At 47.6% G+C, this 25,000-nt stretch overlaps 1 protein-coding gene and 1 long non-coding RNA gene across 7 annotated transcripts; one reads left to right on the top strand and one right to left on the bottom strand.

The window, feature by feature from the left end:
• Positions 1 to 307: 307 nt before the first annotated feature.
• On the top strand, positions 308 to 24,450 carry LOC114484428 (uncharacterized). Of its 4 annotated transcripts, XR_003677293.1 has the most exons (7): positions 308 to 1,229; positions 3,012 to 3,185; positions 6,349 to 6,473; positions 7,122 to 7,208; positions 14,981 to 15,180; positions 22,841 to 22,986; positions 24,147 to 24,450. It is a non-coding gene; the product is annotated as an uncharacterized lncRNA (long non-coding RNA). The 4 variants fall into 4 exon arrangements; XR_003677291.1 differs by lacking the exon at positions 3,012 to 3,185 and having other exon boundaries at positions 316 to 1,229; XR_003677292.2 differs by lacking the exon at positions 308 to 1,229 and having other exon boundaries at positions 2,573 to 3,185.
• Positions 3,664 to 9,127, bottom strand: PIK3IP1 (phosphoinositide-3-kinase interacting protein 1). Of its 3 annotated transcripts, XM_028480579.1 has the most exons (5): positions 8,905 to 9,127; positions 7,851 to 7,967; positions 7,637 to 7,756; positions 6,553 to 6,753; positions 3,664 to 6,452 (listed from the first exon to the last, which is right to left on the bottom strand). In XM_028480579.1, exons 1-5 carry the CDS (start codon positions 8,975 to 8,977, stop codon positions 6,214 to 6,216), a joined length of 750 nt encoding a protein of 249 aa, XP_028336380.1. In that variant the 5' UTR covers positions 8,978 to 9,127; the 3' UTR covers positions 3,664 to 6,213. The 3 variants fall into 3 exon arrangements, with proteins under 3 accessions (XP_028336380.1, XP_028336379.1, XP_028336378.1); XM_028480578.1 differs by having other exon boundaries at positions 7,637 to 7,967; XM_028480577.2 differs by lacking the exon at positions 8,905 to 9,127 and having other exon boundaries at positions 7,637 to 8,113.
• Positions 24,451 to 25,000: the final 550 nt, after the last annotated feature.

The following is a 25,000-nucleotide window of genomic DNA, read 5'->3' on the forward strand; positions in this document are numbered from 1 at the left end:
CTCTTAAAGCAAGGCGGAGTTTTGCTTTTTCAACCCAAGGTGCCACAAGACCCAGAGAATTTTTAGCCCTCACCTATAAAATTATCCAGAAAACTGACCTGACCATCCTGTTCTGAGACATCTTATCCAAAATTTCCAGAAGCTGTGAGCCCTGGCTAGAAACAGGGACCATGCAGGGGCCAAAAATGACTCTGAGGGCTGCTCAGGTCAATGGGAGACAATGACCATGGGACCCTGAGTTTTCACACACCTTCCAATTCTCATGGTGCTCAGTGACCCAATCAGGCCCTGGTATTGCCCCATTTCACTCACATGAAGTGCTCGCTCCATGCTAAGAGCTTTACGAGCATTATCTCACTTCATTCTGAACCCTAACAATTGGGTCTTATCATTCATTTTATAGATGAAGAAATAAGTCCAGAGAAACTGAACTCTCCGAATGACATGGTGGGCTCAAACCCAAGTCTGTCAGACTCAGGCTGATGCTCAAGAGAAGTTCTGACCCGATCAGGGTCACCCCCAAAGAAACAGTGGGGCAGGGACTCACACACCCAGTCTTCCAGCTGCACATGTTCTGCCCACCGCATGGGACCAGGCCACCCCCACTGCAAGCCAAAGGGCTTGGTGTGTGCCTAGCACACTGCACACCAGAACCAGCCCCCAGCATGCAGATCAGCATCGTCTGACACAGCAACTAGACACGTGGGCTCAGCTGTCAGAGGAAATCTTCCCGGAAGGAGCCCACCCCAAAGAGGCCTTGAAACAAGTAGCCAATGGATGACTTGGTGCAGCAACACAGGCCTGCTTCAGACTCCCTGGGGAGACGGTTGAGATCAGATGGATTACACAGCCATCACCATGTGAGGTGCGATGACAAAAGTGTCCAGAGACTGGAGAGTAACACTGAGAAGACAGCAGGGGCTGGACAGGGAAGAGCTGGCACAGGTACCTCACAACTGTCTTTAAATAAACCAGCTGTCTGTACTTGGAGCAGCCCAGCCTTGGCTGTGTGACACTTGGCCTCGGGGAGCCTTGGTTTCCTCATCTGTGAAATGGGGATAATATCTGCCTCCAAATAAGATAATGGATGGGAAAGCATTTCAAAAACAGTGGAACTGCTGTAAAACTCATAGGAGGCTGTTATGATTTGCCCTGAATACGACTTGACTCACCAAGCAACGTTATCTTAATCTGGGTTCCCAAGGGAACTCTCCTACTGACCAGCCAAGGTGAGTATTATTTGTGTGACCTCAGCCACTCCCCTTCTCTTGGGGCCTTCATTTCATCATCTGTAAAACAGGGAGTTGGACTTGATAACCTCCACGGACCCTAACATTCTGTGAGATCCCACACATGACATGTGTAAGGTCACAGAAGGCAAACCTGTAAGCTCATCTCCCTGACTCACCCTGGGTGGCCGAGTTTCTGAATGTGTAAGCCTGCAGCTCCTACCCATCCTCATCAGGCTCTGTACTGGACACCACCAACCCCCACAGCAGAGGACCTCCCAGAGCACCCAGAGCGGCCATGGAGGGCCATGAGGACGGGGCGGTCTGGGTCAAGTGCATTCCCACTCACAGCCTGAGATTCACTTTGCCCCTGGGCACTGCTCATTGGTTACAGCTGCCGCCGCATCGAAAAAAACACCTACCTCTGTAATAAAACAAAATGCTAGATTCTTCAAGTCTGCCCATGTAGGGAGAAACTTGGAAGGTCTGGATTTAATTTTATTAAGGGAGCCCCCAAGCCAGCAGAAGACCAAAAGGCCATATACAAAAGAAGCAGAGTATATGCCAAGAGTCTTGGGCCAGGCCTGAATTTCAAAATCTGAGGGGCTGGAGGAAGAGGGAAAGCAGGAACTCATGCTTCCTGAGGACTCACTAAGGTGACAGGAAATGGCCTTCCCATCATTCAGCATGAGAAGAGCTACCTATGCACCTACTGGATGCCACACACTTTATACATGTACCATCTTTGTTCAACTTCCACCCAACTTTGCAAGACTGCAAATATCACCCACATTTTATAGAAGAAAGTGAGGCTTTGGAGTCTGACTCCAAAGCCCTGCTTTCCTCACCTACCTCCTTTATCAAGCATCCAGCTGTGGTCAGCCGAGCTGTTGATAATGGTCAGGGCTGCATCATACACAAGTCTTTTTTTTTTTTTTTTTTTTTTTTTGCGGTACACAGCCCTCTCACTGTTGTGGCCTCTCCCGTTGCGGAGCGCAGGCTCAGCGGCCATGGCTCACGGGCCCAGCCGCTCCGCAGCATGTGGGATCTTCCCAGACCAGGGCACGAACCCGTGTCCCTTGCATCGGCAGGTGGACTCTCAACCACTGCACCACCAGGGAAGCCCCATACACAAGTCTTTAGGGCAGCAGTCCCCAACCCCCAGGCTGTGGACTGGTATCGGTCTGTGGCCTGTTAGGAACCGGGCCGCACAGCAGGAGGTGAGCAGCGGGCAAATGAGCCGAAGCTTCATCTGCCGCTCCCCATCACTTGCATTACTGCCTGAACCACCGCCCCCACCTCCACCCCCGTCCGTGGAAAAACTGTCTTCCATGAAACCGGTCCCTGGTGCCAAAAAGGTTGGGTACTGCTACTTTAGGGGGAAAAAATCAATTTGGATTAATGGGGGCAGAGCCAGGCTGGAAGAGCAGCCAAGGGTAATGAAGGAAGTAGGTGCTGGGACTCATCTGGATGACAGTCTCTTCCATTTAGAAGCCTCAAAACACACCCAACCCCACGTGCCTCCTGTTAATGGTGCCTATGAGTCCTGGAGGTGTGGTGGCTGCCCCCAGCCCCTTCTGAGGCCTGAGAGTGGCCAGCAGGCCGGCTGCACTGACCACCAGGCGGCTCAGCCCCTTCTCACCACCTTTTGTGGGTAGTGGGGGCAGCCAGGCTGTTGTCTGGCAGCCAAGAAAGAACAAAAGACTTATTCACTGACTCAGCTCCTCTCTTAAGCAGGCAGAGTGGTGTTGACTTACAGTTTTTCCCTTGCCTTTGTATCAGAAAATAAATACTCCCTCCAGAGCCAGAGCACAGACGCTGCAGGGGCAGTGGCAGGGGCAGGGAGCTGCAGACTGGCCACCTGAACCTTGTGGCCCAGACAACCAGGACAAAGACCCGCCAGGCTGAGCCCTCACCGCCCCCACCTGCCGCCCTGCCTCCCCGAGAGGAAGCCTGGTACCTGCCCGCCCCTCCTGGCCAGGGGAAAGCTCTCTCCCTGGCCTTTGTGGGGAGGGGGATGGGGGGCTCATGGCTTGCAGTAATTCTATCCTGACTGCCCCGGGGCCAGGACCGGGAGCTGGGCTGGCCAGAGAGAGCAGGTGTGGACGGAGCTGCTGCCTGTGTCTGACATCCTCTTTGGGGGGGTGACTGGAGGCACCCAAGACCTCCTTCAGGTAACACGGGTTCCTTCAAATTATTATGGAACTGAGCCACTGCTCCCTTCTCAGTCAGAAGCGGTGCTGTGCCACACTGCCGCTCAGGACAAGTTCCTCAAGGCAGCTAAGGTTAGAAACACCAACTGTCTGCCCAAACTATACTAATTTCATCCTCACAACAAACCTATGCGGCATCTATTAGGATTTCTGTTTCAGAGATGGGAAGGCAGATGCAGAGAGGTTTAATCATTTATTCAAGCAAATGGTGGATTTGGGATTTGAACCCAGTACTGCCTGCAGCCACCATCAGGTAATATTGTCTTTTTTTAGGCAACATTAGAGCTGGGAGTATCATCACTAACCTCCTGCCCCTATTTTACATATGAGGAAATCAGAGAAGGTAAATGACTTGTCCACTGTCACACCCAGAACTGGGTGTTCCAGAACTAGATCCTGGTTCTTTTAACTTTTAAACCCAGCTATTTTATTTTGAAAGTTCCAATTTTTCCTACTGTCCTATGCAATCCAATGCAAACTGGCATGAAGTTCCTGGGCCTCGCTGGACTTTTGGGAGATACTGGCAATCCTTAGACACACCTTATTGGCTATGTAGCTTGGACATAGCACTTAACTTCTCTGGCTCTCAGCTCCTTACTGTAAAACGGTGTAAAAGTGGTCCTTCTAGTGTGGTCCTGAGGCTTGGGCGTGATCATCAGGGAAGGGCATTCAGTGGGGCCTCGCTTATTAAGAAAGCATGCAGTAAATGCTGGCAGCTAGTGGTTATTTAACCTGATTGGTGTTCTACTGTTTACACGTAATACTTAATGGTAATCTGGGGTGGGTATGTGTGTGTGTGGAGTGGGGATATGCCCCACTGAACAGACAAGAAACAAGAAACGGAGATGCAGGGAAGTAGCAGGACCTGCGCTAAACAGCACTTTCCAGAACACTCTGTTTTCTGACTCTGGGGAGAGATGGGGGCTGAGAGCTTGCCTCCAGCCCACATGCGGTTTCCTGTTGTACAGTCTGTGCTCAGAGCACTTTTGCCGAGGGAAGGGGTGGTCCGATGGTTAGTGACAAGGAGTAAGGTGACTTGGTACCTCGCCCTGAGTTTACAGGAAAATAAATACAAGGCCTTGGGGCAATCCTGTGACAGCCTGAAGGAACAAATCTAGAAGAAAAAGGCTTGGCTTCCTCATTGGGCCTGAGAACTGAGCTTGCAATTAAGGACATTTAGCAGTCAGTTCACACACCTGGAGACCTGGACACTGTCACAGGATTGGAGGAGAGCCAACTGCTATCCAGTGGCTGAGGAAGGAGGAAATATTTCAACAGCTAGACTCAGCCAACACAGTTTGGGTCTGACTGCGAACTGTAACAAGGGCCTCCCCATCACTTCCTCTGACTCTGAAATGACAAGCAGGTGCCCCTGGACCTGCAACGTCAACCAACCCACTGAGGGCAGCAACCTTGCACTGGGAGTCAGCAGACACTCTCAGGTCAATACTTCCCCTCTCTGAACCTGTGCTTCCTGAATCAAAGATGATCAGAGAAGCATTGGGGCCCGGAGAGTGCTAGTGCAGTACCCACATTTTACAGAAAAGAAAAATAGCTATGGTTTACTGACCACTTACTATGGGCCAGGCAGTCGCATGCCTCAGCTACAGCAGTGCCCTGGAGTAGCAAACAGAAGCAACTTGCCCAAAGTCACACAGATCGCTAGTTAGTGGCAGGGCTAAGACTTAACTCCACCAAATGCTAGGTGTGTGACCTCAGGCAAGGTACATATCCTCTCTTGCCTCAGTTTCCTAATCTGTAAACTGGGAATAATAACAGCATTTACCTCATAAGGGGTGATTGCGAGGATTGAGTTAAAGTGTGCGTATCATTTGAAGCAGTGCCTGGCCTCTGGTAAATGTTCGCTACTGCTGCTATTGTTGTTATTATTCTTACCCAACACTTCCCCTTTTCCATCTGGAAAATGAGGAGGCTGACTACATTGCCCTAAGGACACCTCAGTTTATTTAATGCTGGGTGACCCACTGGGGCTGTGGGCTCAGACGTGGTCTTCACCACTGGAAAATGCAGGCCACCACATCACTTCCCTTATAGGAAGGCTTCCCAGACCATAGAAAAGAAACATCACACATACTCTGGACTAGAAGTCAAATCCCCTGATTTTGCCCAAGATTTTGCAAATAATTTTCCCAGAGTTAGCCAGTGCTGTAAAAACGGGCATAACTCTGGCTTATCATCATGCACCCGTCACTGGCTTTGAGAGCCTTTTCCACATGGCATCTCAGGGGACCTCTCAAAATAAGCATTCCTCCTCCTGCCGTCCCAGCCACAGGTCATGTCCCTGAGTTTCCCAGGTAGCCTCTCTGGCTTTCTCATATGTGGTGTAGAGTAGCTAACAGACTCCCTATCCTCTTACTTCCTTCCTCCTGTCCTAAAGGAGATTCCACTGCTTATGGCTCAGGACATTCAAGCCCCAAATGCAAAAGCAGTGGCTGGGAACTTTTTCTAGTAGCAGAATTTTATAACTCACAGAAAGAATTCAATCTCAGGGTCCCTGCAATGAGAGCCCAGCCTGATTTCTGCAGGGCCACTCACTTCCACACCAGGCACGCTGGATTAGACAGCAGGGAATGTGGTGTCAAAAGAGCTGGGTTTGAATCCAGCCACTCCCAGGCAGTATAACCTTGAGCAAGCTTACTTCACCTTTCTGATGAAGGCTTCCTCACTTGTAAAATGGGGAACAAGAACCCCTACCTCAGGAGGCTTTTGGGTAAGGAGTAAAGGCACCAAAGGAAAGGGTTTGTCCAAGGTCACCTGGTAAAGACTAGAACCAAGTCTCTACATCTTGAGCTGGTTTTCCTCTTCCAACACCTCACTTCCTTTATGGGTAAGAATGCCACAGAGGAGTCTGCTTTGACTTTGTGGACCTTCCTCTCCTCTCTCAGAGAGCCCAGAAGAGAAGCTACTGACCTCTTGTAGGTGTAACCGAGGACGATGCCAGCTCCAATGCCGATGATGATCACCATCATGGTAACGCCCAGCACGTAGCCTGCCAAGGACAGGACACAAGGTATACCATTATCTCCACCCCAGATAATTAGCCAATAGTTCTCAATAAATCCCACAAGGACAGGGGTGGGCAGTCATACCCAGGGTTCCCAGGTCCTTTTTCTCCTTGGAGTTCACCCGCACCCGCTGGCTGATCCCAATCACTGGCTGCACGGCAGCGGCCTCGCTCTGGGCAGGCAGGGTGTTGGCAGGAGCAAACACCTGCACCTCATCTCCTCCTGGCACTTCAGACACCTCCTCGGTTTCTGTTGTAGAGGTTGGCGGGCCCTGGAAAGTGGTCTCTGGAGGTGAAGTGGGAAACAGCTCTCATCAGAAAGTGTCTTGAGTTTGGGGGTAGACGAGGGGGCCCACCTTAGAATGCACTGATTTCAAGACCTAGGGGCAAGACCAGGCCTAAGGGCTGCACCATAGCTGGGACGAGGCAGAGGTGAGGGAAAGGCTATGAGAAAGGGCCTCTCCTGCCTCCCACATCTTCATATGCTCAAATCCTTGCCATCTTCCAAGGCCCAGCTCAGCTGCCACCTCCTCCAGGGGTCCCCCCTCTATGCCAGGAAACAATCCATGACTCCTCTGAGCAGCTCAGGTTTGTTGAGCCCAAGCTTTATGCCAATCCCTATGTTATATGTTTACATATCCCATTTAATCCTAGAGAATCGTCTTGCTGCGCCGGGAGCCACAGTCTGCACTATGGAGTCTAAGAAACTTGGATTCAAACCTGGACCCTCCACTGCCTTTGGTAAATTGCTGAACTTCTCTTTGAGGCTCAGATCCCCCAAACTGGCTCTTGGGGATGGCGGGGGGAGGGCTGTGAGCAGAGTGCCTAGCACACAGCAGACGCTCCACAAGAGGTCCGTAAACGCCCAGGGTCTTACTAAGGGCGTGGACCCGGGACGCGCGACTCTGCAGCTCCCGGGGTGGTGCATGGGGCAGGGAGCTCGGCCGAGGCGATGGGCCTCGCCGCCCACGGTTGTTTACTAGGCGCTCGCGGAGGATGAGCTCATTCCAGGCGGCGGCGCCGGCCAATGGGCTTCGGGCCCCGCGGCCTGGAGACAGCCCTGGCCAATCGGACGGCCTGGGGCGGGGCGGGGCCGGCCGGCGTCGCGCGGCCGCACGTGCGCTGCCGGCTCTCTGGCCCCCCGTGGGCGCGGGGTCCCGGGCGGGTACCTGGGCAGCCCAGGTCCTTGCAAGGCCGCTTCTCGGGAGCGCCGGCCTCGCCGCTGACGTAGCACCAGGGCCCACGTGGGTCCTGGTCCGGGTTCCGGCAGTAGCTGTGGTTGCCGGCGCCTGGGAGGGGAAAGAAGGCGTCATGGGCCGGGGCCGGGACGCAGCCGCCGCCTGCCCGCCCGCCCGAGGCCCGCCTCCCGGGACAGTCACTCACCCGACTCGGGGGCAGATACCGGGCCGCTCTGCGCGTCCAGCCAGTTGAGGCAGAGGAGGCCCGGCGCGGGAGAGGGCTGGTCCGCCCGGTACAGGTGGCCGTTGTCCCAGAAGCAGCCTGTGAGGAAGAGGAGTCCCCCGGACAGGACACTGAGTGGCGGGCAGGGGAGCCCGCGCCCATCCCAGCTGGGAGACGCTGCCCTCACGTGGAAAACCCCGCCTGCCTCGCAGGGCTGTTGTGAGGCCGGAAAGAGAAGGGAGGGAGAGCGCGTGAAGAGCCCCCAGCCGCTGCCCGGCCCCCAACGCTCAGTATTAGCTTTTTTCTTTTCTTTTCTTTCTCTTTCGTAAGCCGGAAAGCACTGCACAAGTGCAAGGGGTTGTTGCTCTGCAACTTGTGGCCAGTTTGCAGGAGGGTGCTGGGGAGCCCTGGGTTCAGGTCTCTGTGGAGACGGTGGGAGTTTTCGGTCGGTGAGCAGCCGGACCCGAAATCCATTCCTGTGTTGTCATTCCATGTTACATAAACTCTGGTGTTCCCTTCTCCGCGGAAGTGGCCACGCTTCCACAGGCAACACTCCCTCCCAAGAGAATTCTACAAAAGCCTTGATTCAGTCACGGAAAAGAGAGCCTCAGACAGCGGGAACCTGCCTCATCGCTGCCTGGATGTGACTCCAAACTCCCACTCCCCTCAGCAGGAGAGCCGCAGGAAGGGGCTGGGGGAGGAGGGCCTGCGCTCTGGTAACACCGTGCAAAGCCCCTGTAAAGAACAGTACTTAGGAGTAGGGGAGATGAACCCCCAAGTTCCATCCACTCATGAGCCACAGGCAAGGAAAAGGAAAGAGAAAGTGGCTACTTGCCTTTGTTCTTAATGGCAAAGATGGAGCTGCAAGCTCCTGGCAGGGAAAGGAGAAAGAGGGAAAAAAAAAAGGCTTTCATGGGACAACAGGAACCTGCTAAAAGCTTCGTTTCCTGTCATCTTCCTTCCTGCTTTGGAAATAGGGAGCTCTACCCTTTCTGCTTCATTAAGTTGCTGCAGAAAGGAAAGATAGTAATCTCACCTCCAGATCCATAGGCTTTTGCCAGGAGCATGTTGCTGACGACGAGGATTGTTTGCAGCCAGGCCAGCAGCATCCTCACCTCCTTCGTCCTGCAGGTGACTGACCAACCAGGGTCCAACCGGGGTCCCCTTGGCGGCGGCTCTGCCTCCCGTTCCCAGCCTTGCAGTCAGACCTGCCCTTGTTATGCTCTTCTGGTAAACAGCCTCTCTTTAGAACTGGGAGCTTCCCAGCCAGCTTGCTGCAGCGAGGTGGTTTTTTTTTTTTTTTTTTTTTCCTCTCGGCTGAAAGGCGCCCCCTGGGTCCTAAGCCTCCTATGCCAGGCTCATCACTCTACCCTGAGTCAGGAGAGGAACTCAGCCAAGTGAAGAGAGGCAGAAAAGTTCAGGTTGTGCTTAGCAGTGGTTCAGCTTGAGACCTGCACTGTCTGCATCCCCGGGGCCTTTCATCTCTTCTGTTTCCATTTGTGTGAGTACAGAAAGAATAATTTTGTCAAGAGGCATCACTGGGGGCGGGGGGGGGCAGGGAGTTTAGAATCACAGTGACTAAGGCAGAACCACTTAGGGAGAACATGCTAGCTACACAACCAGGAGGAACTTGAGACCGTGGATGGGGCACAAATCAGAGCATCCAGGTGGAAGCAGCTCTTTATACCCATTCTTGAAAAAGAAAAAGGGCCTTTGTAGTTTATACATGTTTATAAACACTGACTCTTTTTTTTTTTTTTTTAAACAGTGTAACTTTGCCAGGGTCAGACCAGTCACATACCTTTGCTTATATTTGGGGTTTGGGGTGTCATATATAGTAGGAATAAGGAATACAGAAGGGGTCTCTTTAGTTGGAAACACATGTCATGCAGACACATTGGGATATCTGCTCAGCTATATTTAATAGTCTGGCCTTTCTTCCAGCCCTGAGTTCCTATAGAGGAAGTTAAGTAAAATGCTTACCTTCCCCCCCACCCTCACCCTGTGGGAATTCCATCTGCAGCCGTTTATATCCATCATTAAACCTCACCACATCCATAGCACTGAGACCTTCTGGAGTTAGGCAACACAGCTCTCTTCCTGTCTGGCTGACAGCTCCAGTTCCCAGGCAGCCTCAGTAAACTAAGAGATAGAGCAGAGTGATTTGCCAAGATTACCTTGTGACTCAGGCAAATCTGAAAATAGAAATGGGAGACTGTTTGGATCTGAGGGCTTGCATCTTGCAGGCAGTAATTTAGGGAGGAGGGAAAAGAAGAAAACTTTACTACATAAATTTCAAAAGTTTTCTCAAGGAAGAAAGCTAATATCAAACCAACTAATCTGAAGTGAATTTGAATTCACTACACTCAGGTTTCAGACATGGAAAGGACAGAAAGATACATTTAGTTTACTCTTTGGAGCTGTTTGCTGACAATGTTTGATTCCTTCCATCCATTAAATAAGACATATTGCTTTGTTTTTTCAATCACTCTCCTAACTCCCCACACAAGCTTCTGATCCTCTGACTCCTGACTTGGTGTCCACTGGGAATCACACCATATGGAGTCTGTAAATTTACTCTCACACCCACACATATATACACAGATATGCCAAAATTTTATAACTTAATAATTCTAACATAATATTCAGGTGTCTTTTTAACACTTTTATTAATTTTACAAAAATTTTAAGAACCTCCTACAACTATATGCTAGATATAGTTCTTTTTTTTCTTTTAATTTATTTTATTTATTTATTTTTGGCTGCATTGGGTCTTCATTGCTGCGTGCAGGCTTTCTCTAGTTGTGGCGAGCTGGGGCTACTCTTTGTTGTGGTACGCGGCTTTCTCATTGTGGTGGCTTCTCGTTGCGGAGCGTGGGCTCTAGGCGTGCGGGCTTCAGTAGTTGTAGCATTCAGCCTCAGTAGTTGTGGCTCTCAGGCTCTAGAGCGCAGGCTCAGTAGTTGTTGCGCACGGGCTTAGTTGCTCCACGGCATGTGGTATCTTCCCGGACCAAGACTCGAACCCATGTCCCCTGCATTGGCAAGCGGATTCTTAACCACTGCACCACCAGGGAAGCACTAGATATAGTTCTAGATACTGAGATACTGAGAATATATCCGTGAACAAAATAATTTTGAAATCTCTGCCTTCATGAAGCTTACATTCTAGTTGAAAAAGACAGATGACAAATCTGTAAAATGTCAACTGGTCTTAAGTGTTATGAAAAAAAGTGAAACAGGGTAAGAAGGAGAGAGTAACAGGGTGGTATTTCACTTGCTAAAGAAAGCTTGCACTATTTTCAGGGAACCAGTAGGATATTTCTACAGGGAAAAGACTGAAGGGGAAGGTTCTTTGCACAGTTTTCCTTGCAGGTCCTGAATACTCTTACACCACTGCAAGAGATCTATGGTGCATATTTTGTTTCATTGCATAAAGTACATTGGCTTGAGAAAATGAGAATGCAGTTCTAATTTCAGAGAAGCAGGGGATTCTTTTGGATACCTCAGCACCTAATCTGTTGCCTTTGTATGCAGTGAGTGCTCAATTATTGTCTGATGAAATGCTCCTGCTTAGACTTTGAAGGGCTACTTCCGCTGGATTGTAATACTCTTCCTTCTGATTACAATAGAGACAGGCTGTACTCACACCAGCACTTGTACCATTTTCAGTTTACCCCTATGTAGGGGTGCCAGGACTTCCTCCTCAGAAGCCCAAAGCTTCTTTACCTGTTGCTGTTATCTAATTTTTCTGTTTAAAAAACTGCTATCTTCCCTAACTTACACACTTTGATATAACAGCAAAACCATATTTTGTGCCGTGTGTCTTTTGAGGAACAGCACTGCCTGGAAGAGATATAAGACAGGCCAGAGGAGATTTTTATCAGCTTAGTCATCTCTGCTTTTTCTCCCTTATAACTAAGACATTTATCAGGATGATTTGATTTTTTTCGAGAATGACGGACTTGTTGCTCAATCCTTCAAAGGCATATTCTCTTATAACCGGTTCAGTACCTTCCTTCCTCAAGGAAATCAGATCAAGTTCAGAGATGTGCCTGTCATCATCATTGGTGATGTTTTGGTCTTTTTCTTAGAATCCAAATTTGAACTTTGCTTCATGTGTTAGTGCAATATGTCCATATCTTATGGCCTGTAGTTATTCTAAACTTCAGATTTCTTCTGGAAATATTACTACAATAATAATGTGATACAGCATTACCCAAATAGTCACTTTGGATTGTTTATATCCTGAAGACAACGTTGTGAAATATAATCATATTTTACTATTTCAGAGATGTTTAACTGTTGGTTTCATATTAAATCAGTGCTAATCCAGAGAGACAAAGCTGTACAGTTAACTCAGGAAAGAGCCTCCAGAGCATTTCCCAAGAAAGCTGGACAGTTCGTTTTAAACTTAGAAGACCTCTAAGGAAGCCATAACGCTGGTAAAAGGCTTAAGAATCCTTTTGTCAGCAAAAGGGCCAAGGTGTTGGTAAAAAATTCTTCGTGGTAAGATCTAATGAGTTGACTCCCGATATTCTCTCCATATTATGTGCTGTGGAAGTGGCCACTGAGATTTTGCTGAGAGATATTTGGGTGTACAATTGCACACTGAGCAGGAGATGGTTTTATGAAGTCTGTTAAGAAAATCATAGTCCAGTCAAAAGATCTAAACTTCAAGGCCGTTTCTAAAGTATGGCCTTCAGGGCTTCCCTGGTGGCGCAGTGGTTGGGAGTCCGCCGGCCGATGCAGGGGACATGGGATCGTGCCCCGGTCCGGGAAGATCCCACATGCCACGGAGCGGCTGGGCCCGTGAGCCTTGGCCGCTGAGCCTGTGCGTCCGGAGCCTGTGCTCCGCAACGCGAGAGGCCACAACAGTGAGAGGCCCACGTACCGCAAAAAAAAAAAAAAAAAAAGTATGGCCTTCAGTGAGTTAGATTATGTCCATATTGGTACATAGTTAAGTGTTTAATAAACGTTTGCAATAAAGGGAAAAAGCAGAGTATGTGAGGAAAAGAGTCTAAGCCGACAGAGAATAGTAATTTTTTAAGGGTAAGCAACAAAACAGCCAAGAAGGCTTGTGGATCACAGGCTACTTTCAGAAACAAGACATTCCACGTTGGGGAGATGAGGGGCCACAGAGCAGGGAACTTGGGAATGTCAATCACATCACTGGTTTTGGGAAATAAAGGGAAGAGTAAATTCCTGAAAGAGAGCTTATTTTGAATTAGAGGCCAGTCTTAGAAAACATGGCTTTCACATTGAGGAAAACAGTCTTCAGCGTTGAAGGGAGAGAAGTAGAGACCATAAACTTAATTGGCTGGTAAGACTAGGCTGGCGATGTTTAAGGTAAATTAACTCGGTAAGCTACAATTATGCTTCTTTTGGAAGGAATTTAATATTCTCCAATCTCAGTAAACTGGATCTGCAGCTTTCAAAATTTATCAACACCCAGTATGAGCTTTAGCACAGATTAAATAAGCAAAAGAAGCAGTGTAATTAAGAGTGCAGGCTTTGGGAAGACCTGGGTCCCAGTCTCAGCACTACAGTATGACCTTGAGTAAATTACTTAACATCTGTAATTTCAAGTTTCCTTAGCCTCTTATTATAGGGGTTGAGAATACAGGCACAAATGTCAGGATTCAAATCCCAGCTCTGTCGCTTACTAGCTGTGTCATCTTAGGGAAGCTACTAAACTCCCTGACTCAGTTTCCTCATATGCAGGGAGAGAGAGAGAAAAATAGTACCTGCATCTTTGGATTGTTGACATTCATTGAGCCCTGAATAATTGTTAGTTTTTAATAATGTGTCAGTTTTTGTGTCAGTAACCTCTGACTTAGAAGTATTGAGCACATTTGCTATCTTCCAGAAACTTGCAATCTGGTTATAAAGATCAGGCTAACACATATGAAAATAAAAGCAATATAGGGCATTTATAAGTAGGTGTTAAAGAATATGACACAAACAATAAAGGTTTATTGATTCACTGATTATTTATTAAATGCTGTGCACAGGCAGGCACTAAGCCGAGTACTGAGGATACAGCAGTGACCCTAACCAGGTCCTTGTTCTTGAGAAGTTCACAGTCTTGTGATAGAGCAGGTACCAGTGGACAGGCAAAACAACACAGAGAAATCAATGCTACAGTAGGGATTACCGTTGGGGGCTACAGGGGCTCAAAGGAGGGGCATATGGCCTAGTTTCAGGAGGTCAGAAAAGGCTTATCAGAAAAAGTAAAATCTGAAAGGCAAAGAGTTAAGTGTTCTTTTTTTTTTGGCTGCGTTGGGTCTTCGTTGCTGTACTCAGGCTTTTTCTAGCTGTGGCGAGCAGGGGCTACTCTTCGTTGCGGTGCGCGGGCTTCTCACTGCAGTGGCTTTTCTTGTTGCAGAGCACGGGCTCTAGGTACGCGGGCTTCAGTAGTTGCAGCACGTGGGCTCTGGAGCCCTGGCTCAGTAGTTGTGGCGCACGGGCCTAGTTGCTCCGTGTCATGTGGGATCTTCCCGGACCAGGGATCAAACCTGTGTTCCCTGCCTTGGCAGGTGGATTCTTAACCACTGAACCACCAGGGAAGTCCGGAGTTAGTGTTCTTGGCAGGTCAGACGATGTGCAGAAGCCTGGCAGTGGAGGCTGTCACCGTGGCTAGTGGAGCTTTCAGGGTGGTGATTAAAGTGAGGCCAAGAAACAAACGCATGAAGCCAAAGAGGGAAACACTTGCTGACCAGGTTACGGAGGTCCCTGAATGTGGACTTATCCTGAAGGCCATGCAGATCCAGTAAAGAGTCAGACTGTTGTCTTAGTGAGTTGAGTCAGGCCACAGGGTGGAGAATTAGAGGAAGCCAAGTCAGAGCCAGAAGACCGCAAGGAGACCGCTGCAGTGATCTAGGTGAGAGAACAGTGGGCCTGGACCCACAATTGAGTCAGGTCACCTGGATTTGAATCCTGCTCTGCCACTTGGTAACCCTGTGACCTCATGCAAGTTACTTAACCACCCTGTGTCTCTGTTTCCTAATCTGAAATTGGAGATGATAATAAAATTTACCTTAGAGGCTTGTTGTAAGAATTAAAGCACTTAGAACACACCTGTCCAGCTCATAGTCTGTGCTCTGTAAATGTAGGCAGTGAGGCTGAGGAGAGGCAACGCATCGATGAAGAAGAATGAGCAGAACTCTGTGACCAAGGGGCTGTCGGGAACAAGCAGGAAGACCTAAGGAGGCTGGCTTTGGTGTGGGAGCTCGTCAGGTGGTGGTACCACTCGCTGAGATCAGGAGCCGGAAGAAAAGCAGGCTGGGGGAAGGCTGAGAAAATGTGGCCAAAGGTGCGTAACTGGCAACCAGGAGAGTGTGGGTTCGGGAAGCTGGGAAGCTGTTTCAGGAAGGAGGGAGGGGCCCACATCACTAAACGCTGCCAGGAGGGACAAGTAAGAGAAGAGCTAAAAAGAATACATTGGGGACTTCCCTGGTGGTCCAGTGGCTAACACTCCATGCTCCCAATGCAGGGGGCCCCGGTTCGACCCCTGGTCAGGGAACTAGATCCCACATGCTGCAACTAAGAGTTCGCATGCCGCAACTAAATATTCCCCCGTGCTGCAACGAAGATCCTGCGTGCCGCAACTAAGACCAGGTGCAGCCAAATAAATAAATAAATTTTTTAAAAAAGAAGAAGAAGAATACATTGGTTGTAGCAGCAAGAAGGCCATTGGTGACTTTGTCAGGAAGGATTTGGGGGCTTGGGGGCCGGGGCTAAATGAATGGATTATGGAAGGAAAAGGAGATGATGAAGGGAGATGTGAGAACAGACAGCCCCTTCAGGAAGTTGAGTGAGGAGGACCGGGGGTGGCTGGAAGGGTCATGGGCAAGACAGACGCTGGACCCAGTGAACTGTCAGGCAGGTTTCCAAGTGGTGGTGCATCCATTCTGTCAGTAGCTGTGCCAGGGAAGTTTAGAAGGGGAGCTGATTTAGGGATGTGTCATGGGTCTGGCCTCTGTGGTTTTGAATTTGACATAGGGGCAAGGGGTGCATGTGGAAGTGCCCAGCAAGCAGTTTGATACGGGACCCGTGTTGGCCGACTGGACAGGAAAACCTGAGTAGGACCCAGGTGAGGGGGGATGAGCTAGGAAGCTACTAGAACAAAGGCAGGCTGGCAAGAAGGCACAAAGGAGCTTTGGGTGCAGCCTTAGAATTCATGAGCATGGTGAGGGTGTGTGAACTCCATGAGGCCAGGTGCTGGAGGTGAGGAACCAGGCCTCAAATCCAGACTTCAGAGCTTATCGAGAGCATTCGCTGTGAACAGGGGAGGTCAGAGGTGGAGCCCAGGAGCTGTAAGCTGTCAGGGAGAGGGAGGGGGAAAAGAAAGGCCTGGGTTTGGAGCTGGAGCCATTGACCTTGGCCAGTTGCTAGGCATAGTCTAGGCAGTCTTATGGAGTGATGGGCTCTGTGGGCTGACTTTAGGGAGGCAGCACTTTTGCCGTAATCTTTGCTGTGTCTTCAAAATGTAAAAACATTCATCTGTGTATTTCAGGTGTGCCAAGCCCTGATCGTGGTGTTTGCCATGAATTACTTTTAATTTATATGTGATTGTAGTTAGCATTACAATATGTAAATCAGGTGTTTATCTGTTAAATCTATCCTGGATGTGGGAATAACAAGGTAGCTGGGAAAATATCAAAATTCAAAAGGTGGGGCACTTCCCTGGTGGTCCAGTGGCTAAGACTCCACGCTCCCAATGCAGAGGGCCCAGGTTTAATCTCTGGTCAGGGAACTGGATCCCGCATGCCGCAACTAAAGATCACGCATGCCGCAATTAAGCCCCGGTGCATCCAAATAAATAAATAAATAAATATTTTTTTAAAAAGACAAAATGAAGATACTACATTTTTTAAAAAATTCAAAAGGTGGAACAATTTGAATCCTGGTATTTCACTCCACTGTTGCTGTTCATTCTCTCAGTCAGCAGTTGTTGAGCAGCTTCTGTGTCAGGGGCCGCTCTTCCTTTTACCCTCAGTTCCCTCCTCTCCCTCTCCCGTTCTACACCATCATACGCACTGTTCTCTTCACCCACCTTTTCCCATAGGTAACTCTATCCCATCTCCTCTTAAGAAATATCCTTTTAAGAATTTTTATGTCCAGAAATATTTTTTTAAAAAGTTATAATATATAATCTTCAGACTCTTACAGTAAAATGAACCAAGAAGAAGAAAGAATCCCAAACACGATCGTAGAGTGACTGTGGCTGGAAGGAAACGCAGGATGAGGGGAATGAACATCTTACTACTGTGAAGCCCAGATAACCGAAACGTGTGTTAGGGGGGAGTCGTAAGTGGACTTGGTTTGGCCCTGTCATGGCAAGACCCTGACTTCATTGATAGGAGGTTAAGTACCAGCTTCAAACACTCAATGTGTTCTGTGAGTTTCCAGTGATATTTCTACCTGGCACTTTCTTCTACATTTACCTTAATGGCTCAGCTGGAACTCAGCCATCACAGCTTAATGTTCTTGAGTCTTATGCAGTATTGGCAGCCGCTTCCTTATTGTCCTGATATTAGAAGTAGAAATTCCACCCAGTTGCAGCCAGGCTGTTGCTGCCCAGGCAGTGGAGGGGCATTTCCACTTTCTAGGAGCTTGTCCTTTTCAACACTGAGGGGCCTTTTGTCACCTTCACAAGTCATCAGATTTATGAGAAATCTTCCCATTCCCAGAGTGGCTCTGCCATCAGCCATTTTACTCTGCTTTTTACTCTGACTTTCTTCTCTCCTGGCTGTAGTAGGAAAATCTGCTCCAATAAACATGACGTTGTTAATATATGTAAAGCATTTAGAAGAATGCTTCATATATATTAAGAGCTATTATCATTAATATTATTGTTGTTACTGCCACCATCTTGGATTAGAAGCTGAAGCCCAGCTGAGCCTCTGATTTTTCTCTGGTTATGCTGGGTGGCTTAAGAAAATCCAAATTATCTAGAAATGGGGTAGAAAATACTTGGTTTCCTCTCCATTTTGTGGCCATGGTCAGCCCAAAGAGCCTTAAAGAGGTCAAAGTATTATCACTGTAGTATATTTACTTGTTGGAGCTTTAACATCCCCTCTCTGGATTCCTGACTTGGCAGTGGGATAGATAACCCAGAAATCTCTGCATAGAATGATGCACAGCCATCCAGTGTTTACCAAACAGTAGCTCGATGTGGGACAGTAATAAACATCATAACTCACGTTATTGAGCACTTTAGTATGTGCCAAATAGTGTTCTAAGTGCGTTTATATATACTATTTCATCTATTCTTCATAAAAATCCTGTGTGTAGGACTATTATCCTCATTTTGTAAATGAAGAAACAATCATAAAGAGGTTAGGTAACTTGCCTAAAGCCACAAAGATAAGTGGAAGAGCCAGGCTATGTACCCAGGCAGTCTGATCCCATAGCCTTTGCTAATAACCACCTCACTGTGCTGATAGGGAGAACCCTGGATCTCAGATGGTCCAGTTCTGATCTCAGCTCCTCCACTCCATCCTTTAACAAGTCTAATGATCTTGGGGAAATTACTCAACCTTTCTGAACCTGTCTACTCATCTGTAAGATAGGGATGGTACAATACACTGGTGCTCAAGATGGAAGAAGAAAGTTGTGCCTCCTTGGGGTCCTAGTCTGGGGTGGAGAAGGAAGAGAGAAGAGGACTAACATGGGAGCAAACCATTACAATATAATATAAGAAATGCCACTGTAGAGGAATGTACAGGGAAAGGAACATCTTCCGAGCTGGAACAGGGCGAAGTCAGAGGAGCTTCAAGTTGCCAGTAACGTTTGTGTTTGGTATCAAAAGACAAGATGGGGGAGTTCCACTGGAGTTCCAGTGGTTAGGACTTGGCGCTGTCACTGCCAGGGGCTCGGGCTCTATTCCGAGGGAACTAGGATCCTGCAAGCCGCTCAGTGCGGCCAAAAAAAAAAAAATTTTTTTTTTCTTTAAAAAAAAAAAGAAAGACAAGATGGGATTGAATGAAGTGGACAGAGGGAACAAGTTTCCAGGCAGAAGGAATAGCATGAGTACAGGTGCTGGAGCCTGGAAGAGCTTGGCAGTCTGTGTTCAGGTAACGGCTAGAGGATCGGTTTGCAGCTGGAGATTGAGGATGAGGTAGGAACTGATGGTGGCGAATACATTGCATAGCGGGGCACACAAGCCTTCAGATGTCAGTATGTCCTGCGCCATCAAGACACAGACACATTTAAAAACAAAACTTAATTAAATTAAGTAAATTTAACAATTAAAAAATGCTCTACTTTTTAAATTGAACTATAATTCAGGTACCATAAAATTCACCATTTTACAGTGTACAATTCGGCAGTTTTTAGTGTGTTCACAAGGTTGTACACCTCTCTCTAATTCCAGAACATCTTCATCACTCCAAAAAGAAGCCTACTACCTGCTAGCAGTCACACACACACCCCCATCCTCCCCGGTCCTCATCCTCCGGCAACCCCTGCTCTACTTTCTGTCTCTATGGATTTGCCTATTCTGGACATTTCATATCAATCACACTAAGTTTGACCTTTTGTTTCTGGCTTCTTTTACTAGGCATAATGTTTTCGAGATTCATCTATGTTGTAGAGTGTACCAGTATTTCATCCCTTTTTACGGCTGAATAACCTCCTTTTGCATGGTTATACCGCATTCTGTTTATCCATTCATCAGTTGGTGGACATTTGGGTCGTTTCCACCTTTTGGCTGTTATGGATAATGCTGCTATGAACATTCATGTGCAGGTTTTTGTTTGATACCTGTTTTAAGTTCTTTGGGAGTGTATACCTGGAAGTGGAGTTGTGGGTAACTCTGAGTTTAACCATTTGAGGAACCTACCAGACTGTTTCCACAGTGGCTGCACCTCTGCATCCCACCAGCAACGCAAGTTCCAACTTCTCCACATCCTTGCTAACACTTGTTATCCCCCCTCCCCTTTTTAAAATTATTGCCATACTAGTGGGGAAAAGTGATATCTCATTGTGGTTTTGATTTGCATTTTCCTAATGACTAATGAAAAGATGTTGAACATCTTTTCATGTGCTTTTTGGCCATTTGTTTACCTTCTTTGGAGAAACGCTTATTGCAGTCCTTTGCCCATTTTTTAAATTGGTTTGTTTGTCTGTATTGTAATAGTTCTTTATATATTCTGGATAATAGACTTTTATCAGATATATGAGATATTTTCTTCCCATCTGTGAGTTGTGTTTTCACTTTCTTGATAGTCCTTTGATGCATGAAAGTTTTTAATTTTGATGAAGTCTAGTTAATCTGTTTTTTCTTTGGTTGCTTGTGCTTTTGGTGTTATATTTTGTGGGGTTGTTTTTTTTTTTTTGGTGTTATATTTTGCATGTGTATATCTAGCTGTCCCAGCACCATTTGTCGAAAGACTATCCTTTCCCCACTGAATGGTCTTGATACCCCTGTCAAAAATCAAATGACCATAGATGTATGAATTTATTGCTGGACTCTCAATTCTGTTCCAGTGATATATATGTTTATCATTATGCCAGCACCATATTATTTTTATTAATATAACTTTGTGAATGCTTTACTTTTATTACCCTCGATGTGCTTCTGATATGTAGTACATTTGTGTATTGTGATTAGTATTTTGTATTTTCTTTTTTTTTTTGGAGCATGTACTTCTGTGTGGATCATTTATATAATTAGTACCCTTGTCATTTAAAATAATTATGAAGTGTTTGTTTTATTGCCTTACTGTGCTGTGCTTGCTTTTGTCAAACTGTATGTCACCCTGTTTTCTGGGTTGGTTTTTACTCCTTTAGATAGCCTTGTTTGCACTGTTTTTTCTGGACTCTGACTCATTAGCTGTCAAGCCTCACCCCCTGGATGTCAGGGAATGCTGGCTGCGTTTTTAAATTCATGCTCACAGAAACTTGGACCACTCCCACCTGCCTCAGCCCAGACCCACTACTTCTTGCCAGTTGTGAATTGAATTTCTGACCTCTTTCTTGAACCAGAGCTCTCCAGAGGTCAGGAGTGGCACCAGCCTTAGGATCTGCTGTATACTTTTTTGTAAATTACTATCCCTGAGATGTCATACTGATGAGGAGACACATGGGAAAAAAATATCTTTTGAACTTCTCTCATGCTGCCAAAACAAGCACCTACAAGTGCTGTTTCCATATGTAATATGTCCCTGTCTTTAGAAAGGAGGAGCTCCCAGAGAGAACGGGACTTGTTCAGGTTGCCCAGTGACCACACGGGAACAGAATTCTTCCCTCACTCCCATGGATTCTCGTCTCATCATCCTAACCAAACACTCCTTTCCTATTGGGCAACAGAAGATAGAATTTACATCTCAGTAGTTTCCCCAGGGGAGGTGTTGAGTTTCTTCTTCCCTGCTCTTGTGAATAACCAGGTAGGGAGACCCAGTGAAATGACTTGCTCACCTTGTGCTGCTCTTTAACAGATCAAGATCATTGGCTCTGGCAGCAGACCTGTGAGAGGAGGGGCAGGAGAGAAAGTCCACAGCTTCAGGGTGTCCTGAGCTCTTTAGGGGTTTTGGATGAGCAGAGATTCCCAGTTTTCTCCCATAACAAATAGGGTATCTTCTGTGAAACTTGGCTCTAGCGGTTATTGACCAACTTGTTGGTATATATAAACTTTTCCTATGGGAATTTTCAAACAGATGCAAAAGTCGAGAGGATAATGTAATGAATTACCAGGTACCTGTCACCCAGCTTGTGGAATTATCAATACATGGCCAATTGTGTTTCATCTCTACCCCCTTTCGCTCCCTCTCCCCACTGGATTATTTTGAACCAAAATTAGTATATTGAGCAAGTTTTCAGTTTCTACTTATTCTTGAAGCGGTCTCCCTCAGATGTTAGGATGTGAGCTCTCATTTAGATTGCTTTTAGCGGCTTCATTGGGCCCATCGTTCTTTCTCTGGCAGTGTTCTTGTACTGGCAGAATCACAGGAATTTTCTGGCCTCAAACTCTGTTCTTTTGTGCCTCCCACTCCCGGTGTCCTGGGAACCTGTCATGCCTCTTCCCTGTGATCCCAGTGCCTGGACCTCCACTCATCAGCTCTCCCAGGTCGTCAACCCTTACGTTGGAGGCTAAGAATTTCTCTATATGAGGGTCTAGGCTGGCATGTAGAAGGTGCTTAATAACGAGTTGTTGATGACTGACTGGATGTATTCTGTTTGGCTTTCCACTCACCTGAACCTCACGCTCAGCTGTTTTAACAGTGCACTTTGTTCTGTGTATCTTAAATGAGGAGGAACTTACCTGAGCCTCACCACCGCTTCTGTCCAGCTGCAGAGTCTGGATTTTCCTGGCTCCCCCTGCTGGCCACTCCTGGGCAGCTGCATATAGGTGCCTCTGGTGGCATAAGACTGGAGCCAGAGCCAAGTTCTGCCAAGGGAAAGTAGAACATTGTTGTGAAGTGCCCAGGCTAGTCCAGGCAGGTCTCAGGAGCAGAAGAGCAGCTTGAGAACCGTTCTGGGAAGGGCAGCTTTCTGGGTAAGAGACAGGGAAGGTGGGCCACTGCCCACAAAGTCAGGAGGGCAGGGTTGAGGCCTCAGCACTGGAAGACCACATGGGCCCGTAAATGAGCTGGTCGTCGTGTGGGGATTGGGGCCTATACTGACAATAGAGATGGGCTCCTTCTCCCCATAAGACAAAGCAGCCTGGGGTCAGACATGGTCACCAGGCAGGCAGAGGAGCTACAGAGTTTTATCTCAGCCTCCGTGAAAATTGAGGCCAGGAGGGTGGTAAATGTAGGTGGAAGCATCCCCAGAGTTCACCGTCCCACGTGGGATACATGACCCCACCTCCTAGCTCTTAAGACAAGTAATGATTCTGCGGAACTCTGGGTGCATCTTTCTGTGGGGGCTCCTCCCTCCACTGTCTGTAAATATAATAAATTCCCCACACCTGTCCACCCCTTCCATCACATTTCTTGGTCATTTACATGTATTTGTCTTTTCCACAGCACAACTTCCCAGAAAGTAGGCTGTGGCAGAATGCATCTCGCCTGACTCCAGCCAGCTGCAGGTGTCTGGAAGAGGGTTGAAGATGGTCAGATGCTAAGGGCAGAGCCCCTCTTCTTCTCTCCACCCCCAAGCCCCAAGTGCCAGGGTAATTGCATGCTGAGCTGAACATGGAAAATAGGCTTTTTTTATCCCTTTTAGGATATAGCGTTTCCCCAATACACAAGGAAGGGAACCCAATCCAGGAGAACCCTAGAGCATGAAAATTGCCATTGGACTTGGGCAGGTATAACTATGAAGCAGTCCTTATAATGAAATGTTTGGAAGGAATTAATTTCTGTGCGGGGTGGTGGGGATGGAGTGGTGGACAGTGTACTGCATTCTAACAGGGAAAGGCAGACCATACACTTATATAAGTATACAGAATGTCAGGGGTGCTAGGTACTAAGAAGGAAAAAGAATCAGGGGAAAGGGATAAGGTAGGAGTACGTCGTTTTAAATTTGGTGGTCAGGGAGAACAGCCCTGCTGAAGTGAGGCAGCAAGCCCTGTGACTACCTGGAGAAAACATATTCCAGGCAGGGGACAGCAAGTGCAGAGGCCCCGAGGCAGGCACGTGCTTGCTTGTGAGAGGAACAGCGAGGAGACCAGTGTGTCTGGAGCCGGGCGAGGGAGGGAGGGTCAGAGAGGGAACCAGGGGCCAGGCCATGAGGGGCCTTGTACACCTCGGTGAGGGATTTGGATTCTCTCTGAGTGAGGTGGAAAGCCGTCAGAGGGTTTGGAGCCCAGAGTAACATGAACCAACTGATGTCTAAAAAGACTCATTCTGGCTGCTGAGACTGATCACGGGGAGGCAAAGGCGGGGAAGGGGGACCAACTGGAGGCCAGAGAGAGGTGAGGTGGCCTGGATGGGGCGAAGGAGCGCTTGACTTGCAGATACAGTTGAATGGACAGCCAGCAGGGCCTGCAGGTGGAGTGAATGTTGGGTATGAGAGAAGGAGAGAGCCCGGGTTGCCTGCAGAGGCCTGGCCTGCATCCCCAGGAGTTATGTGCTACCCTTTACTGAGGTGAGGGGGTTGGAGAACAGTAGGTCTGAGGGAAAATTCACCAGTTCTGTTTTTACGTTCTGCAAGTGAAGGTATCCACTTCAAATAACAGTAGATGTTTCAAAGAATAGGCTCCTCAAAGGAATAATAATAGCTAATGACATTTACATTGTGCTTTACAGTTGACAGTGTTCCTAGTCATGTTATCTTACTCTGTTTTCATGTCACCCACATAAGGGAGTGCATTTTCTTTCCATTTTGCAGGTAAGAAAGCTGAGATTCAGAAGGGTTCTGCACAAGAGAGCCAATTTTTGGTTGCTGCCACACAGAGAGAGACAACAGCCAGTCAGTCTTGAAGAGCAGCAGCCAACCAGCAGAGAGATGGCCACTTCCCCATGGCCTCCTGGTGTCTGTCCACAGCCCCGCCGCAGACAGGAGCAGGCGGGAAGTGGCAGAGGACAGACCGCCTTCCGCCACCCTCCACTCAGGCCACCAGGGCCATGGCCACGTCTAGCTTCCCTGGGAGTAGAGGCCGAGAGCTTTGAAGGAGAGCTTGACCTGGACATTTTTAAGTGAGTATTTTTATTTGTATAAACATTTTAAATGAATCTGAAAAACCAGAAGGAAACTATTCTAATTTCTGAAAGTAGTTGAGAATCTATGGTGTCCGTCATTAAGCTACCCAGTGAAAGAGGGCTTTGACATGGTGTTACTAAGGGCAGCTATTGAAAGATATAAAAAAAGATTCACATTTATACAGGATGAGATGCCCCAATAAACCAGTTGCAAGTGCATTTTCTTCCACTCTTTTTCCATGCATCTTTTTAACATTGTTCAGATCTTACCACCTAGGCAATTTTATTTTCTCATAACCTGCTGTTTTCTCATAACCACTTTTAATATAAACATTTCCCTCTATGATATTGAACATAGTTGTAATCATTTTTAAGTGGCTGTATATTAACCAGCTATTTAGGCTGCTTTCACATTTTATGTACATCTTTGTGTCTTAAGCTCTTTAGTATCACTTTGTTAGATAGCTTCCTACAAGTAGAATTACTGGTTTAAAGGACATGAACATTTTTAGACTCTTGATAAATTCTAACAAACTTTTCCAA

Source organism: Physeter macrocephalus, chromosome 19 (assembly GCF_002837175.3).
Source record: "Physeter macrocephalus isolate SW-GA chromosome 19, ASM283717v5, whole genome shotgun sequence".
Lineage (NCBI taxonomy): Eukaryota > Metazoa > Chordata > Mammalia > Artiodactyla > Physeteridae > Physeter > Physeter macrocephalus.